At 42.7% G+C, this 14,916-nt stretch overlaps 2 protein-coding genes and 1 long non-coding RNA gene across 4 annotated transcripts in view; 1 reads left to right on the top strand and 2 right to left on the bottom strand.

The window, feature by feature from the left end:
* MOV10 (Mov10 RNA helicase) overlaps nucleotides 1-2,960 on the bottom strand; it is a 22,671-nt gene extending 19,711 nt beyond the window's left edge. Inside the window, exons 1-2 of one of the 2 annotated variants that reach the window (XM_088022326.1) lie at nucleotides 2,845-2,960; nucleotides 2,291-2,473 (exon numbers count right to left, since the gene is read on the bottom strand). In XM_088022326.1, coding sequence (XP_087878452.1) covers nucleotides 2,291-2,427 — 137 coding nt within the window. In that variant the 5' untranslated portion in view covers nucleotides 2,428-2,473; nucleotides 2,845-2,960. Of the gene's footprint in view, nucleotides 1-2,290; nucleotides 2,509-2,844 lie in introns of both variants that reach the window. The other variant, XM_028101939.2, reaches the window with a different exon arrangement.
* Nucleotides 2,138-13,897, top strand: LOC114207894 (uncharacterized). Its single transcript, XR_003608942.2, has 2 exons — nucleotides 2,138-2,494; nucleotides 13,569-13,897. It is a non-coding gene; the product is annotated as an uncharacterized LOC114207894 (long non-coding RNA).
* The window catches only part of CAPZA1 (capping actin protein of muscle Z-line subunit alpha 1), a 46,653-nt gene continuing 38,517 nt past the window's right edge, over nucleotides 6,781-14,916 (bottom strand). The window contains exons 8-10 of the mRNA XM_028101942.2: nucleotides 11,202-11,273; nucleotides 8,723-8,785; nucleotides 6,781-8,339 (exon numbers count right to left, since the gene is read on the bottom strand). Of these exons, the coding sequence (XP_027957743.1) occupies nucleotides 8,199-8,339; nucleotides 8,723-8,785; nucleotides 11,202-11,273 (276 nt within the window). The 3' untranslated portion in view covers nucleotides 6,781-8,198. The remainder of the gene's footprint in view (nucleotides 8,340-8,722; nucleotides 8,786-11,201; nucleotides 11,274-14,916) is intronic.

A 14,916-nucleotide genomic window follows, 5' to 3' on the forward strand; every position in this document is an offset into this window, starting at 1 on the left:
CCTGGGGAGGGGGAGGGGGGTATGTTGAATGAACCTAGTTCTGCCTTCTGCAGTGACAGGTATAATCCTCTCCACCATGACAGTCTTCAAAATAGTCAAGGATTACTATCTTGTTCTCTCCAATGTCTCTCTTTTCAAGCACACATTTCTCAAGGTTGTTTGTTTTTTTTTTAAAGTAATCTCTACATCCAACATGAGGCTTGAACTCATGACCCTGAAATCAAGAGTGGCATGCTCTACCAACTGAGCCAGCCAGGTGCCCCTCTTAGGTTTTTTTGACTGGGTCTCATGACAGAATATGAATCAACATAGAAGCTTTTTCTCTTCCTCCTCCGAGCATTAACACTACCTCTAGCCTTCAAATCTAAGGCCAAGGTCAAGGTCACCTTCTCCAGCGAATTCCCTAATTACAGAGGAGTGGTATCTATTTGCATAAGAAAACACAAAATTCCCTAATAATTACAGGGGGTGGTATCTTAAAATGCATATGGTAAAAATTACTTTTGAAACCCCTTAAATTCACTCATGATGTGCATTATATCTGGTTTTCTGTATATGCAGTCTGACAGAGCCTGTTTTTCCCCAGGACTGGAACATGTTGCGTAGCTTTGGTTTAGAGCTGATAAAAAGACTCTCTCCTTGACCAAACTTTAGTCAGGCTCCTCTGAACCCCCTTCTCGATTAGGCCTCAACCTTGCCCCCCACCCCTTAATGTGTCCCATCCACTGACCCATCTCTCTGCTGTTGGCTATCAGTTCCCAGCTGTCTTTGCTGTGTTGGGAGTAAAGCTTGCTTTCCCCTACGACAATAGTCTTATTAAAGTCTTCTCCACCAGTCTAACAAGTATCCAAGAATACATTCTGTAACAGAGCCAAAAGTAGTAGTTGACTTGTGTTCAGAGCCACAGCTACACTTATATTTTGTGAACATAGGTGAATTCAGGGATGTGAAGGGCTGATAATGTCTCAGTTGTAACTGCTCTTTCCTTAATTCTCTTTGGCAGAGAGAAGTATATTCCTTATCTCTATTATATTCCTCATGTTATCTGGCCATTTATGATAGTATATTGTATGCATGCATTGCATGCATACACCATGCCTTATTATAGCCTCTGGCTCCCCTGGGCTCGCGTATTATTCATCTTTATATTCCCCACAGTGCCCAGCACAGGGTGAGGGCATAAACAGGTCATAATGGTTGCCCCTCTCTCAGATGCTGCTCGAGCCTGTTAATGTCCCTCTTAGAATGTGACACTCATTACTGGGGGAAAAAAAAAAATCCAGATATGATCTGGTCACTACGTCCTCCCCCAACCGAAACCACACTTCTATTAACACAGTCTACCACTTCTTTGACTCTTTTAGCAGCCACACCGGCCTTCTGGTCTGTTAAAACCCAGAGCGTTTTTCAGGAGGAAAGACAGGAAGCCGACATCCCCACCACCCCGTATTTATTTGTGTAAGTCTTCACATTTATCCCTGTTAAATCGTGTCGTGGTTTTCGGCCCAAGGCTGCAGCCTGCTGATAGGTGCTTCTGAAGCACAATTCTGTGGTTTGCCAGAGAGAAGTGTCTGATTTTCACTTCGATGCTAGCCGGAAAAGGGGACCAAACAGCCCGCAGCCACAGGGGGAGAAGGGCCTCCAGGAGGCTGGCCCTGGGTCTCCATGGAGAAGCCACAGGTGCTAATGGAGGTTTGGTACGCACGTAGTTTGCGACCTTTTCTTCTTTGCCGAGCTGCCCGAGATTCTCCCTCCGACCCCGGCCCCGCTCAGCTCCCCGGGATAGCGGAGTCCCCCTGCAGCAGCCCCTCGGCAGCGGGGCGGGGGGTCCCCGCAGAGCCCGCGCCAGGGCCGGCCGCCAGCGGCAGGCAGCTCCCTCCCGCGGTCCCGCGATGCCTGGGCCCCCCTCCCGCGCTCCCCTCCCCCCACGCCGAGCGCAACCCCCCGCGCTCCCCGCCCTCCCCCCGCGAGCGGCGCGTGAGCGCGGGACCCCGCTCCCCGGCCCGGACCGCCGGTGGTGGTGGGGAGGGGGGGCGCGGGCTGCGCGGGAGGCTCTGCGCGGGGACCGGGCGCAGGGGCCCGGCCGGGCAGAGCGGGCGGGCTCCGGGCGGCGCTGGCGGGGCGTGGGCACGGCGCGGGAGGGGAGGTCTGCGCCGCCCCGGGACCGGCTTGCGCCACTGGTGGAGCTGAGTCCCTCTGCGCCCCGGGGCGGGAAGGGTGGCCCCGCGGCGGGGGTCGTGGCGGCGAGCTGGGCCCGCGAATCTGGGCCGGGGAGTGGGCCGGCCCGTACCTGATCTTGAAATCCCAGTTATAAACGGTCCGCAGCCGCTCGCGATCTGTCTCCATGTCCAGTCCCCGATCGACCAGGAAACTCTCGAAGCACTGGCCCGTCTCCCGGAGCTGCCGGCAGCTGAACTTACTGGGCATCGCGGCGGCGGCTGCGGCCCAGGCAGGAGGGTCCGTGGAAATGAAACTGAAAGTCGCCGCCGCGGATGTAAGTTGGCGGCCCTGGGATGCGGGTGCAACAGGGGAAAGCCCCCTAACTCTGACCCTTGGTTCTGCAGGCTCCCTTCTCCCCACCAGGCTTCCCTCCTCTGTTCTTTTCCTACCTGAGCCTTCCCTTCGGTCTCTCCGTCCTATCCCCTCCCCCTCCTCCCATTAACTCTTTCCTAAGGAGTCTGACCCCTCCCTCAGGGCCCTCCCCTTACCCCAAGCTCCCTCCCCTGGCTTCGAGCCAGAATCCGAACGTGGCTACCGCCTGGGGCCCCCCTAGCCGCCCTGGCGGACTTCCGAGCCTTAGCTGGGGCTACTCCCACGCCCACCCCCCCGGGCCTCGGGACTTACTGAAAAGCGGGAGAGCAAAGGGCAGGGACTGGGACCTGGGTTGGCTGCCGCTGGGCTGGGGAAGCTCATCCAGCACCTCCCCCAGACTGCTAGGGACAGAAACCAGTACGGAAGCGCGGCACGCCCCCCTCCCCCATTCTCCCTCCCCGGGCTTTTCAGACGCAGGGAGGAAGGCATAAGAGCCAAAGAAGTTCGGGGGAAAGAACCAAGTGTCTCTGAGATAAAGGTGTGTGTACGTGTGGGAGGGAGGGACAAGGGGCTCCGCCAGCACGAACAGTCATTACTTTTCTCAGCCGCACAGGTTTCGTTTTAGTGGAAAGGCTGGTGATCCCTGCCCTTGAGCTACGTATTTGGGCACTTAATTGCATTCCAGTCTGTATTGCTCTTTAATTGTTACGAGTATATAAGCAAGGGTTGCCCCAGTCATCAAAATATCAGCCTGAGAGCAAGAGGTTCCTCCGTGAGGCAGTAACTGGTTAATAGCTACAGCATCAGTACCAGGAAGAGAAGTAAAAAAGAGCAGCGCGCTTCAGAAGACAGACTATTAAGACAAACTAAGGGGGGGTGGGGCTCCCACGACAAACATAAAACAAGCCTCTGCATCTGTTTATGCTCCCTAATAAAACACACACACACACACTAGAATGGGGCAAAGATAATAAAAGTTATATAAAAAAATGTCTTTAAACAAATATACCAGAGTTCCAAATATATCAAAGGTAGTGTTGTTCTCCAAAGTAATTCCCTGTAGGAGGCCACACACTCAATCTAACCTAGTGTGAGGAATGTCCAGCACCCAGGTCACGCTCCAGCTGGGCTACTCTTGTGCCTTTTCCCAGGCCAACAACCAACTAAAGCCAGGAATAACAGATTTTAGCAACAGGAAATGCAAAGTCAATGGGAACCAAAGCTAATGGGAAGGGGAAAACAGGGCAGGGAAGTTCTGTGTTAGAATTTGTCTTAGAAGTTGATTATGCCAAGTAGAGGAAAACACTAGAAGAGCCGATTTTACCCTTTTTCTTCGAGATTACCTGGGGAGGTTTGAGAGTAGGAAAGGGTGGAACCCCTTAAAATCGCCTTGTTACTTACCATTTCAAAAACGTACCATCGGCCACACCCACACTGAATGCCTGGCTCCTTTCTGATAAGCAGATCTAAGTCCCCATTACTTTTGGATACCTAACACGCCCTTCCTCTCTGGTTAGGCCCATCTCCTAGATGTCAAAACATGCAAACGGGTAGTGCAGTACCAACTTGAGTAAAAATGTGATGTGATGTGCCTGTGGTTACAATGAAACCTCTCTAAACCAGTTTCATCTAGAAAAATACACTTCACGTGTTATAATATTTTCACACATGGCTGTCTAGATGTCTAGAATGGTCTTCCTTCCCACTTTTGACATCCAGCTTAGGTCTCACTTCTTGAAACCTTCCCCAAATCCATCTGCACTTGTAAGGGTCTGACTTTAAAGTGGTTGATTTTAGTATGGGTCCAAGTAACACTGAAGGGAATCTGAAAGTTAACCTTGGCCAGCCACACTACTAGAATAAACCCGTATAGCCTCCCAAGAGAACTACTTTGGAGAATATGAAAAAGCTCTGTATTTTCTTCATTACTTCTTGTTACCTCATAGTTACTTGGGTTCTACAATTCAGCATTTGAATGTTCTCTCAGTTCAGGTATTCCAGCTAGACTGTAGTCCTTAAGGCAGCTCTTCAACTTCTTCTGCCTTCAACTGAATGCTGACATTGGTGAGAGGCTGTGGCAGGTGCAGCTGATCCTCATTATTTGCAGATTGTCTTAGCAAGTTCACCTACTCCCTAAAGTTTATTCATCACCCCCAAATTGGTACTTGTGGTACCTTTGTAGTCATTCGTGGACATGTGCAGAGAGTGGCAAAACAAATTCGAGTTGCCCGGTGTACGTGTCCCTAGCTGAAATGAAACAAGGTAATGGTCTGCCTTCTTGTTTCAGCTCCTATTTTAAACAAACATCCTTTTCATGGTCACACATTTTGCATGTTTGTCCTTTTTGTTGGTGATCTCCTTGCTTAAAATGGCCCCCATGCCTGTGTGGTGCTGCAGTGCTGTCTGGGGTTCCTAAGCACAATGCCGGGATAGGCCTCACAGAGAAAATTCCTTAACCTTCGTTCAGGCATGAGTTCTATTGCTGTTGACTGGGAGTTCAATGTTAATGAATAAACAATGTATATTAAATAAGGTGATTTAAATAGAAACACATATAAAACAAGATCATGTATTGATCCGTTGACAAAAATGTTGTGGCCAGAAGTTCCCAGGAACCTAATTTTGTATTCCCCTACGAGCAGTGTTTAGTATTTGCCAACTCGGTGTTTGCTGACAACTTAACACTTCCTGTGAATAAGGAGAATCAACAGTATATTCTTATGTGTAATAGTGCTCTTTGATACATTGGATTTGAAGAGGTACGAGATTGGTTTCTGCCCTCAAAGAGCTAAGATCTACTGTCTTTTTATACATACTCTGTTCAAGGGAGAATTTTAGCTAGCTCAACTTGTCTTATGGGACCATCCGGTTTTGTTCTGTATTTACCAATCCTCCTTTCTTTTGATTTCCCAAGCAGTAGGCACCTTGGTAGTTTTATGTAAGATTATAAAATTATAAATGGACATTCAGATACGTGTCAGTCTTTTGTGAGTTTGGAGAAAATGTGCCAAGGTTTGCCAAGCATCTCCCAAACCTAGATGAGTCCAGCATCAAAATTCTAGATTATAAAAGAGAACAGGCACTGGAAACTAGGCGACTAACAGCAGCACAACCACCCAGGCTTAAATGAAACAAGTAGTTTTCAGCAGTGTAATTTCAAATCCAAATATAGGAGTGAGGCCTCACAGAAAACTGCTTTCCATCTGGCTGAGAAACCTTTGCCCTAGGATCCCACAGGCTGATTGCAGCAGTGCACTGATAAAATGAACACAATTCAAGCAAATATTCTGCTGAAGGTTAAGGAAGTCAGGTCTCTGCAGGACTTGGCAAGAAGGGCTGACTTCCTCCCAATTATACAAGTAACCAAGGGCTTCAGATGGCCAAGAGATTAAGAGTTTTTACAAAAGTCTATGGGCTAGGGAAATGGATGGGATAGGCTAGGGACAGGCTGATGGAGTTAAAGGCAAGAACATTCGAATCTGTTTGCGGTACAAGTACAGAGTGTAGTACAACAAACGTTCCCCCTAAAAGGTGGGAATTTGATCTCGCCTTAGATGGAATGTGAATCACTGCAACTCCTCGGGTTCTCTCTTAGGAACCAGGATAAAAACCTTTCTCTCATGTCTGTAGCGAAGTCCAATTTGCACGGAAGGGAAGCTGTATTTAGAGTTAAGTCAATGTGAAATATCACCCAAGGTCAGGGATTCTTTCATTTCTACTTCCTGCCTAGTGACCATACTTGGGCCTTGCTTTCTCAATGACAGAGAAGATAACTAGAAATGGAAAACAAAAACAAAAACTTTGGGGTGCCTGGCTGGCTCAGTTGGTAGAGCAATGCAACTCTTGATCTTGGGGTTGTGAGTTTGAGCCCATGTTGGGAGTAGAGATTACTTAAAAATAAAATCTTAAAGAAAAAAACCAAAAAACCTGTGAACCATCCGTAGCCTCTGGGCGAAGAGCAGTATTATCCACAGAGACAATGCTCAAATAAAAAAAAAAAAAAAAAAAAAGAGCTGTTCTTTCCAAGTGTTTGGATAATCGCTGAATATGTAATAGGTAGGAACCAATTTCGGAAACCCTGAACATTCTCATCAAATAAGACCAAACACGGTTCTATCTTACCTTGAGAACAAAAACTGAAGAGATGGATTGAAAAGGAGAGACTCAGACAATTTAAGAACAAAACAGGTATATTTCTATTGGACTACCTGATACAGAGGATAGTGTGATATGAATGGATAGTATGAATGACACATAATACAAATATATTTTATTTGAAATAAACAAAAATGCTTACACAGCTCAACAGGTCACTTGGAAACAAACTTGCTTGACTGTATTACTGAGCAAAAACAAAGCTGAAGCACAAACACCCTTCTTTTTTGACATTTATTTGGAGATAGGTAGGAAGACACTACTTGGTTTTTTAAAAACTGACCTTCCCTTAAGGCCTGGTCATAGAAGTGTAAACAATGTAAATGAATCCACCAATACCAGTTGTCATATCATATCTATGTCACCTGTGTATTCTGAGATCACACATATACCTGCCAATATACCTGGGAAGGGTTGCTATATCACAGTTACATTTTCTTGGCAGGCAGAACTGAGGAAGAGTAATTTGGAACAAGTTTTACATTACATCCTATTTAGAACAAATCACTAGTATTCCCTTAAATAACAGGTTACAATAGAAAGATACTGCCTGGAACGTATCCTTTTCACTTTGGTTCATTTTTAGTTTTTGTTTGTGATTTACATAGTTGTTTGATTCATCGGCTTATAGTACAATCCTGCCACAAAGTATTAAAGCACAAGATACCTATTATTCCTTCAACATCTGCATTTTTCAAGTTTTATACTCTATTACATCCCTAGTATGTCAGCAGTTCTTGAATAATAAAAAATAATAAATGGGTAAAACCCTTCTAAAAATGCAGATGTCTGTAACTATAATGGTACTAGATGGGAAGGAGACAATGAGGGAAGAGAAAAAAAGCAAACACGTTCATGTGCAGGGAATGTGGTTCAAGTCTTTGGATTTAAAAACAACTTCCCTAGAGAAGCTGACTATAATGGAATTTCCAGAAAACTTCCTTTGCTCCCACAAAAGGACCTGAAAAGCCCAATCCAAACTTTTGAAAACTACAGTTATGAGATGCTATAAATGATGATCAAAGCAGTTGGAGGGAGAAGGATGAATGTGTCTTCCACTCAGCTAATTTGTAGCATAGCCTCTTTAGCTGTTGGTGGATCAGTAAAAACCACTGAAGTACCAGAAGTGCTTTGAAGGACAGGAGTAGAAAAGTACTGAGCGTATGACCTGTCTATATCAGTAACAGGGCTTCATGGCTAGGAAAATTTTCTAAACAGTAAAATGACTCCAGGATAGATCTCTCTCTCTCTCTCCATCATTAAATGTGGCAGAATTAAAAAAAAAAAAAAAATTTACAAGTAGATATAGTGAAAACAGAAAATTACAAGGCAGAGAACACAAAAGAATCAAGACGATGCTATAGGTTCAACAGTATTCCATGAGGCTAGAAAACCTGTTAGCTCTGAAAGCCCTAGCAAAATATCACTCTTGTTTATAAATCACTTATTTATCATATGACTGCATGTTGAATCCTTTCTTTCCACGTACTGAAGAATCCTACATTCAGCCTTTAAGCATTCTGCATTTCTTTGCCAATCTTGTAGCTGAGTATCTTGTTCCAGTCGATTTTGGTGCGGGTAACCGGAAGCTGCCGGCGCAAGGCCTTGAATGTGGTGTCTGACATTGTTTGATAGTTTTCACTAATTGCTGTCTGCAATAGATAATTGAAGATAAGTTGCTTGAACGGAAATGGATGGTTGTGATTAGGAAAGTAACTCTGTAGTCAAAGGACATGCTTGAGTCTTCTAAGAAGGACAGACAGGATGTAATATTCCTAGTAAGCTCCTCTCCCATTTCTGAAGCGAGTTAAGAAGCCCACTTACATTATTTCTAAAACTAGAGCTATAATCCCTTCCAATGTTGAAACCTTGACTATAAGCACAATGCCAGGTTGCAAGGTCTGTAGTCTCCATACTTAGACTGAACAACACCGATATTTATGTTAAAAGAACAAAGAGAAGTCTAACAAAATGTGTTAGCAGCAAAATAATAAGGTACTAAAGATCTAGAAAAATTAGTTCCAAGTCTTCTTACCTGATATTCATTTTCTGCATGTTCTATGATTTTAATAAACTCCTTGGCAGTTTGGACTTCATTCTAATGGAGGAAGAGGGGAAATAGGATTTTTTTTAAGTATAAGCAGTCAATAAAAGGATACTGAAAAGACCATCTTAAAGAAATCTTAAGATATGTAGAACAGTTTATAGTTTGTCAAGTGCTCCCATGCACGTTACCTTCTTTGATTCTCACAACAACCCTGTGAAGTAGATCTGTTATTAGCATCACCTCCATTTTGCAGATGAGAAAACAGAATCCTTGTAAAGTGACTAGACCAAAATTATATGGCTCTTGAAAGATAAAGACAGGGTCTGAAAAAAGACCCCATGCTCTTTCCAATCTACCACAGTATGCCCAAATGTCTTGAAATAATTTTTTTTGAAGATTTTTATTTATTTATCAGAGAACGAGAGAGAGCGAGCACAAGCAGGGGGAGCGGCAGAGGCAGAGGGAGAAGCAGCCTTCCCGCAGAGCAGGGAGCCCGATGTGGGACTTGATCCCTGGACCCTGGGATTATGACCTGAGCCGAAAGCAGCTGCTTAACCGACTGAGCCACCCAGGCGCCCCAAATGTCTTGAAATTTTTATGCCTTGAAAATATCTCTAGTTTAAGATGATATAAACAACGCCCTCACCAATATTAGCCATATATGTTAAACTCATATACTCCTCTATTTGCTACTTACGATGTTCAACCAACCACATTTTGCTTTACATGATTCAGGTACAATATTAACATATCCTTTTCACTTTGGTTCATTTTTCATTCTCTCTTCCTTTCATCATTAAGTAGAACAGAATTAAAAGGTTAAGATTTTTCTGCCTAGAGCAGCAGTCCCCAGATTCTTTCAGTCAAAACCATCTTTTGTTTTCACAACAACACTAAGACAAATCATTTGCTTTTCTACTTCCCCTCTCAAGTGTGCATAATGCAGGTCCCAGAAGCTACATGATGTGTGATGGCTTCATCACTCTGATGGCTAATGGAATGTGTGGGCACATATGAGAATCCAGTTGTCTTTTATTAAGTCAGACACTATGTAATTCGTAAAAATGTAAATCAATGCCATTCTTTGCACTATTTTTCTTTTTTTTGTTGGTTGGAAAATAGTTGTTTTTCATGAAAATGTTACTTAGGTTAACAAGTAATGAATTTATTGTAATTTTTTAAAAAGATTTTATTTATTTGTCAGAGAGAGAGAGAGAGCACAAGCAGGGGGAGCAGCAATGGGAGAGGGAGAAGCAGGCTCCCTGATGAGAAAGGAGCCTGATGTGGGACTTGATCCCAGGACCCTGGGATCATGACCTGAGCCGAAGGCAGATGCTTAACTGACTGAGCCACCCAGGTGTCCCTGTTATTATATTTTTAAATTAATAAATATTTAACATTTCTCAGTTTTAATTTCTAATAAGGTATATATTGACAGATATACATAAACAAAAGCTATTTTTTTGTTTTTAAAATTATTTTATTTATTTTTTAAAGATTTATTTATTTTAGAGAGAGAGAGAGTGCGTGCGCCTGTTGCGGGGGGGAGGAGCAGAGGGAAAGAATCTCAAGCAGACTCTCTGCAGAGCACAGAACCCAATGTGGGGCTTGATCCCACAACCCCGAGATCGCGACCTGAGCCGAAATAAGGAGTTGGATGCTTAACCAACTGAGCCACCCAAGTATCCCTTTAATTTTTTAAAAAGTTTTATTTATTTTTTAAAGATTTTATTTATTTATTTATTTGGGAGAGAGAGAGCACAAGCAGAGGGAGCAGCAGAGGGAGAGGGATAAGCAAGCTCTGCAAGGAGCCCAATGCAGGGCTTGATCCCAGGACCAATTTTTTTTTTAAGATTTTTTTTTTTTTTTTTAATGTAAGCTCTACACTCAACATGGGGCTCGAACTCACAACCCTGAGATCAAGTCATAGGCTCCACCGACCAAGCCATCCAGGTGCCCCAAACAAAAGCTATTTGAAGGTGCTCGATAACTTCTAGGATATAAAGAAGTATTGAGAATACAAAAAAAACTTATGTCCCTTCTTTCCAGGTATAGAACACATACTTTTTAATTGAGTATTCCTAAAAATGTTCAGCTTCTCTAGTGATACGAATGTAGCCCTATAAGATTTGCTGGCAAACTTTCCTTCTTCCTGGTATTTATTGACTAAAGATATTGCTATCCTTGAGCAAATCTCACAATTGAGAAAGAAAGAAATGTGGATTCTCTAAAGCCATTATCAATATTTGTCATTATATCATGTTATGTTACATAATGACTTCTTATATTTAGTCAAAGACTGTGAACTAATATAGTGGGTTGATTGCATACTTTTATAAGCTGCCAAAAACAAAGCACTGAAAACAGACTGAATTTCTAGTGGCAGAATCAGTACTCAGGATCAAAATCAACTTTTTAAAAAAAACTGAGGCACAAGTGAGACAGATATTAAGTATTCCACACTCACCGAAACAGTTACTGAATCCTGTACATCTTTATGACTAACCAACTGAACATTGCCATCTTCGTAATAGTGAACCTGTGTGAGACAATGGTTGAGCAAGTTTATGTGTAGTTCATATAGAAACCTATTGCTAAGGTATGAATCCATGCTTTAAGCCATGCCCAATCTTTTTTTTTTTTTAAAGCCATCTCCAATCTTTACCAACTCTGAACAAAATATTAATATGACCAACTGTAACTCACAATGGTGGTTAAAATTCATAGAACACTTTAAATTTTTAAGAATTCTCACTTTTCTTAGCAGGGGAAACTGATTATTAATTAAGGTCAACAAATATTTATTATGTGTTATTACATTCCAGGCACTGTGCTAGTATTGTGAATACAAAGACCTTAAATAAGATTCCACTCTTAAGAGTATTAAAATAATTAAAATAAAACCTAACATTAGTTTTTCTCTGTGAAAACCAAGGAATTTTAATGGATCCTAATCCCTTACACATCCCTCCACATATACAATCATTAATATTGGTAAGTAGATCTGACCAAGTGCAGGAAAAACTTAATTGACAGTTAAAGACAAATTGAGAAAAAATATGCTACTGGCAAATCAGACTACAAAAAGGCAAGACAAAAGCAGTTCTGAGGATGTATGGTAAAGTGGGGTGCTACAATTATGAGACCAATTAGCAAGAAGGAGGCATACACAAGAGACAGACTAACCAATGACATATCAGGAAGTTTTGGCAACTTACAAGATAGGTTCAATCATCTTAACGTGGCTACAAACTGGCCATATAAAATAGGATGAGAGTATCCTTTTGTTATGTGCATTTGAACAGGGTCTTGCAAATAGGAGTTCTCACCTAAGTGGACAAGTAGAGAAGGACATCTAGCAAGGGGATAAAAAAAGTACGAGAGAATGGTTTAGTTTAGGGAAGAATAAAGAACTCACTGTAGATGAGTATGTGTGGGAGGGTAGTGTGGCAGGAGACAGTGCTCTGATGTAAGCTGGAGACAGACTCTGAAAAGCAAACTGCCTTATAAACCATGTTAAGAGTCCAGACTTTATCCTATTAAAGGTGATGGGACTCAGGGAAAGGGAATGTTTTAGAAAGATTACGCTTGTGTTATGAAGAAAATCACGTGGAGGGAGTGAAACTGGGGCATAATGCTAGAATAGTAGTCTAGGTACTGCCCGTTTCCTTCATCTAGTCCAGGCCACCAGGAGACATTTGGACAAAAAGGAATGTTTGTAGAGATAAAGCAGAAAAAAAGAACTGTACCTGCACTACTACAGCTACTGAGTCCTTACTCTACATTAAACACTATGCCAAACATTTTAGTTATTACGTATATGATCTCATTCAACCTTTACAAAAACTCTGAAACAGGGACCATTGTTATTCCTATTTTTATTTTTTTAAAAGATTTTATTTATTTGACAGAGCACAAGCGGGAGATGGGGGGGTTGGCAGGCAGAGGGAAAGGGAGAAGCAGGCTCCCTGCTGAGCAAGGAGCCTGACACCGGGCTCGATCCCAGGACCGTGAGATCATGACCTGGGCTGAAGGCAGACGCTTAACTGACTGAGCCACCCCGGCGCCCGTTATTCCCATTTTACAGATAAGGAAACTGAGGCTTGAGGCAGTTTAATAACTTATCCATGTTCACATATCGAGTAGGAAGAGGAACTAGAATATGAATTAGGTCAAATTCCAGAACTAAAACCATGTCCAACATGCATAATACCTCCCACTGTTAAGTTCTGTCACAAAATTAGAAATTCCCTGATCCAGGTAGAAGTAACATGTCTCATTAGGGACACTCTTCTAAGATATCATTAGAAGGGGATTAAAACAGCCAAGCCTTCATCTAGGCAGAAACCACGATCCTATTAGCAACAAAAGGACTTCCCTGGGCAATATGAATCCATACAGAGCCTTGTTTAAGGGGACAAAAACCGCTGACTCTGTCCAGATGCGCAACACAAACTAGACTTTCCATACCTTCTCCAAACACTTACATTTCATCTTTTGGCTTTCTAAAGGAGTTTAAAGAGAAAAAGACAACTTAAGAATACACTGGAAAAGCAGGGAGTTGATAAATGCCTGTAATACCTACATGCAAGAATCAGAACAGAAAAGATCTGGGCAAAAAAGACTGGGCTAAGTAATGATGACATATAAAGGTTAAAATTCCAACAGACAAGTGAGATAGGGAAGCCGAATGGACTCCATTCTAGAAAGGCCCTTTTTCTGCTGTTTCTCTGCTAAGTCCTATTTACTCATGTTCTCATACTTTGCATCTGAGTAAACCAAAGAAGCTATGTTCCCACTCCAAGGGGACACAAGAAAGTTAATCATTTTCTAGGTTTCATCCCAGGCCCCCAAATACCTGATAACATCTAAGAAGAACCGGATCCCAAGCACATTCTGGGACATTAGCTTCGAAGAAACCTTGGTTGACACTGGCATTAACACACCCTACCTTTGGTGATTTATGGAATACACCTATTGTTCAGCTGGCACTCACCTTTAACTGGAACCTACCCTGAATTCCTGAAGGAACATGTACCCTGGATCCCTTTCCAGTATAAATCCCTAACCCCAAGTGATGGGGAGACTCACTTTTCCTTTTCTGAGTCTCCCAGACACTCCATCTGCTAACTTACACTATTCAATAAACTCTGCTCTCACTTCCTCCTGGCTTGAGTTTCATTTCTATCCTATGCAAAACCAAGGACCCCCCTGGTTGGTCCTATGGGGCCCCCTCTGAGTCTTCAGATCTGGCCTGCCTATGTTACAAGGACAAGGATGTTCAAAATACAGGTGGGTCACACCCAGACACTAGTTTTGTTTGATCATTTTTTAACTAGAAACTGAAAGTCCAGAGGCTGAAAAGAACACTAGGAAGAGGAGTGAGTACCAACAGGATGAGGGATATTTAAAAAAATGGAGCTCTGTCCAGAGAAGAAACAAGGACTTACATATTTGAGACAGGTGTCTCAGAACCCATCTGAAAGAAGGAATTATGCAAGGCACATCTTTTTTTATCCAAAAATAAGGACTATGCAACTGGTTTGCATGGGTCGTAAGAACTAGAACACGGACAGGAATATAGAATAAGGCCACTAAGGCTTGCTGTTTATAAAATCAGTTGAAAATTCTAAAAATATTGACTTCATTATCTAATACACCAATGACAAATTAAGCTTAAACTCTGAGGATTGCTTTTTTTTTAATTTTTAAAAATTTTTTAAAGATTTTATTTTTAAGTAATCTCTATACCCAGCACGGTGCTTGAACTTACAACTCCGAGATCAAGAACCAGCTGGGTGCTGCAAACTCTGTTGTAAAACAAAACTTTTTCTTTTTTGGGCAGGGAAGGGAACAAACCATTTTACTGAGGTGCCTAGGGGGAGGAGTCCAAGGGCTGGGAGGACAATGACATCAGATATCCTCAATGAGATCCTTGGCCAGAATCTCCCCAGCTTCAAAGTTGCCAAAAGCAATAAAACCTTTCTAGGTCTCATCTGCTAATAAAAATTTCAACATGACTATCATCAACATAAATCCTCAGAAAGTGTTGACTTCCCAGAACTACCCTTTTGCCTATAGAATAACCAAAGGGCTAAATATCTTAGTGACTTTTCCAAGTAATTCTCACTCTGATTTTTAAGATACCTATATGAAGCAAGCTTTTCCCCAAGGTGTGACGA

The sequence above is a fragment of the Eumetopias jubatus genome, unplaced genomic scaffold, assembly GCF_037043125.1.
Source record: "Eumetopias jubatus isolate StellerSeaLion01/CBP00866 unplaced genomic scaffold, mEumJub1_p1.0 scaffold_4, whole genome shotgun sequence".
Taxonomy (NCBI): domain Eukaryota; kingdom Metazoa; phylum Chordata; class Mammalia; order Carnivora; family Otariidae; genus Eumetopias; species Eumetopias jubatus.